The following is a 4,015-nucleotide window of genomic DNA, read 5'->3' on the forward strand; positions in this document are numbered from 1 at the left end:
CGGGGTTGAGGAAGAGGACAGTAGGTCTGGCATGGGGCTGGGGCAGGTGGATACAGAGTAGGTGTCCCTGGAGGTGAGCAACTTGGGGTGTGAGGGATAGTGCTGGAAGAGGGGTTCAGCCTGGAGGAGCTGGGGGTTGATTTCCATGTCAGGAGACCTGCAGAGCGGGCAGTATTCCTGGGGAGCGGCTGCCCGTCTCTGCACACCTTCCCGGTGCCTACACGTGACTGCTGCTGCTCCCAGCAGGACAGGGCTCTTCCCACCAGCGGACACAAGCCCCTTTGCCAGGGAACAGGGGCAAACAAGGTGCCAGCAGAGCGCACAGAGCCCACTCCATGGCTCTGCACCTCTCCAGTCGCTGCTCCTGTGGGGTGGATGCCACAGCCCCATCGCTTGCCCACGTCCCAGGAAGAGTCTCAAGTATCTGTGTGGGGGTCTCGGGCACGAGGTGCCCGGGGACAGGCAGTGAGTGGCTCATACTGCTGCGTTTCATCTGTTGAGGGACTGCTTGGCACGAAAGGGAACAAATAAGAAGAGCTACACTAGCCCTTTAATCATTCGGGATCCTGCTTTTAATGTGTGTAAATACGTCTGTGTGCCAGTTCTCCCCTCCCCTTTGAGCTGGCGTAACTCCTAGTTTCAATAGATTTCTCTGGTAGAGACCAGACCCATATATTGCAGTCGCTACATGAGCCAAATTAATGCTCATGTAGATGGCACTTCCTTTTGGAAAGGATAGCAGCTATACACTGGTGTTGATTAATATGCTGATTAATGAATAAGATACTGATTAGTGCCTACTACCTCTGTAAATTAACATTTACAAAACTGTACAGTTACTGTAGGGGTGGGATGTGTTTTTTTTGTCTTTTTTCTAGATAACCTATTCATTGAGATAGATGTTCATTGAGACAGATGTTTTTACCATAAATCAATTGGAGATTATATTATTTTTATTGAAACTTTCTCTATGCTTACTTTTAAAGAGTTAAAGTTTCTTATTTAGAAATACTCAGTTTTACTCCCCTATAAACTTCTTTTGCTTTAATAGTGCATGAAAAATACTGAGTTAACGTAGTTTAAAAAATTACTTTATTATAAATCCTTCCTGAAAGATCCCTACATATATAAATTATTATGTTGTAATTACAAGCTAGAACAAATATTTATTTCCTTTGTTCCTCAAAATACATTGATTCTGTTCTATACCTTCTGCCCAAAAAATAGCTTCAGGTCCCATTGAAAATTATATTTTTTCTGGAAAAAGGAACAGATACCTATCCCAAAAAGTTGACCCCAAATTACATTTAACAAAAACAAAACCATTCATTGACTATAACATTCTGTACATGGTATATGCTCATACTTCAGTATTTCCAGGCTGAAACTGCTCCTAACATTTTGCCGTAAACCTGAATCTAATATGAGTGAGAGGCTGCTTTAATTTTTTAAGGACCAGTTCTCCTAGCTGCAAAGGTATTGAAGACAGCCTGGGAGACACAATCTGTGCGATGCTGCTCTTTATTGTCACAGGTACAGAGTTCTGATGTGGCAATGCTGCACATTCAGGTCATTGAACATTTACCAATCAGGGAGGACTTCAGTCTCTAAAAAGGTTACAAATGTTTTTTGTCAGAACACACTTACTATAAGCAGTCTGATCTCAATGGAGTCCTACTATTTTATTTTGGGTAATAACAACAAAGTCTTACCGATGGCTGATGGAGATACCATGGGGTTAATTTATATTCACGTTGGAAAAGCAAAGCAGTGCTCCCTCCCAACTCTGACAGATCCCACGAGTCTTTTCAATAGTTGATTGTCAGGTTGTCCCGATCAACAGCTTAGCGCTGACAACAGCTCACAGTTTATTTGCAGCTTTGGAGCCTGGTCCTACAGTGTTTCTCTTCTGACAGGAGATTAATAAAGGTGTCACTGTGGGAGACTTTTAGCCGGCTGCTATGAAAAGAACCCTCCTTGCCTTCCCTCACAAGATCCGCTAGTTCACTTCTGGAGCTTGTGGCTTTCCCCTCAGCTGAGTTTAGCTCCATCAGCTCCAGTTCGTGCTTGGCAGCTGTTTCTAAAACTCTCTGTTTGTTATAATACCTGACAAAGTTGTTAATGATGGGATGGATGGGAAGGGCGATTGCTATCACCCCGCAAAGAAAACTGATGGCAGCATTCAGTTTTCCTAGTGTTGTTTTAGGGTATATGTCTCCATATCCAACTGTGGTCATGGTAATGATTGCCCACCAAAATGACTGAGGGATGCTTTTAAATAAAGTTTCAGGGTGACTTTGCTCCATGGTATAACCCAGGGCAGAAAAGACAAAGATTCCAACAGCTAAATACATGAGGAGCAGCCCGAGCTCCTTAAAGCTGCGTTTCAGGGCGTACGTTAGAGTCTGGAGCCCCGAGGAAGGCCGTGCAAGCTTGAAAATCCTCGCGATCCTCATGATGCGCAGCGCCTGGACAGCCTGCTGGACGTTGCTTAGCTCCATGAGCTTGGCTCCCAGGTGGGTCAAGGTCAGGCTGACATAGAAAGGAAGTATTGCTAGCACATCAACAATGTTCATGAAAGACAGGGCGAAGTGGAGTTTGTTGGGAGAGGAGATGAGCCTCAGCACATACTCCATGGTAAACCAGCCTATACAGGCTGTCTCTATGCTGTCCAGGGTCGGGTGTTCCATACGATTCCCCTCTGCATCCACAACCTGCAGGTCTGGGATGGTCCCCACACACATCACGACAGAGGACATTAAAATAAACAGAAAGGACAGAACAGCGATCACTCGAGCTGGGTAGGACGATTCTGGCTTCTCCAGAAATTTCCAGATGTATTTTTGGCACCTTTTCCAGCGACTTTCCGAGGCATCTACTCCCAAGTCATCCAGAATCAGTTGCACCCTTCGAGCTATTTCTTCCAGTTCCTCCTTTTTTTCACTTAGATGAGTTTTGCAGCAGTCATCCAAAAATTTCAGATCCACTTTCCAAAATTCCATCTCATTCTTGAAACATATGGGGCATATTCCTTTCTTCATGTGAATTTCCCCAAAGTAGTACACGTCAATAATGCATTTGAAAGCATCTGGATCTCTGTCAAAGTAAAACTCTCTCTTTCCAGGATCATAGTCATCACAAAGGGAGAATATGCTATCGTATCCCCCCGATAAACAGTTGATCAGCTCTGCCAGCCGCGTTTCTGGGTATTGATTCAGGTTATCTCCGTAGAACACCTGCCTTACCCCACCGACATTGACTACGATCTCCGTTTCTTCATTTTTTTCTGATCCATCAGTGTTGACACCTGGAAACCTAGAGTCTCCTGCCATTTTAATTGTATTGGCTTTTTTTTTCTTTTTTAGCCTGTTGTTTGGTTTCAAAGCTTTGTGGTTTTACTTTCTCATGAAAGCAAATCAGCACCGAGTCAGCTCTATTACAAATGTTACCAAACTGACCCGGAGTCGCAGTGGGAAAGGTTACAGAAATAAACCTGCGGTCAGGAAAGCCTCCTGAGGTATGCAACAAGCTGCAGGGAAAAGACAAGTCATTGGGCTGCTGTGCCTGCAAGCAGGGTGTTAGAAAGCTCCAGCAGATTTGAAAGAGAAGAAACCATTTAATAAAACTCACCCCTCTGCTCAGTGCTCGAGAGTCTTTTCAGGTCCCATTCTCTCTCTAAAAGTGATATCTATTCACAGGTTGGAAGTCACGGCAGAGAAATAAATCCTGTGCTCTGATTAATGCAACGTGCAGTGAGTGACAGTTCTCAGAGAGACCATCAGCAGGGCGAGTCCACAGAAAACTGTTGCGGTTTCTCTCTTCGATTCCACAGATTTCCCTAGAAAGCTGCGTTTGAATTTTGTTTCTCTCTCCGTTTTCTTTTTACTCTAAGATCTTCCAGAGTTTATCTGCTGACTCTTGCACATAGTCATTCCGTGCAAGCGTGCTGAGGAGAAACTTGTGCTTGTTTTCCCTTTGCTGTTTCCCAACACAATACGGAGCCCAGGCTGCGAGG

The 4,015-nt window shown here is 44.6% G+C and overlaps 1 protein-coding gene across 1 annotated transcript; it reads right to left on the reverse strand.

The window, feature by feature from the left end:
- Positions 1–1,498: 1,498 nt before the first annotated feature.
- On the reverse strand, positions 1,499–3,732 carry KCNF1 (potassium voltage-gated channel, subfamily F, member 1). The gene is made up of 2 exons (XM_010296775.1): positions 3,631–3,732; positions 1,499–3,564 (listed from the first exon to the last, which is right to left on the reverse strand). Exon 2 carries the CDS (start codon positions 3,330–3,332, stop codon positions 1,869–1,871), a length of 1,464 nt encoding a protein of 487 aa, XP_010295077.1. The 5' UTR covers positions 3,333–3,564; positions 3,631–3,732; the 3' UTR covers positions 1,499–1,868.
- Positions 3,733–4,015: the final 283 nt, after the last annotated feature.

Source organism: Phaethon lepturus, unplaced genomic scaffold, assembly GCF_000687285.1.
Source record: "Phaethon lepturus isolate BGI_N335 unplaced genomic scaffold, ASM68728v1 scaffold13431, whole genome shotgun sequence".
In the NCBI taxonomy this organism is placed as follows: domain Eukaryota; kingdom Metazoa; phylum Chordata; class Aves; order Phaethontiformes; family Phaethontidae; genus Phaethon; species Phaethon lepturus.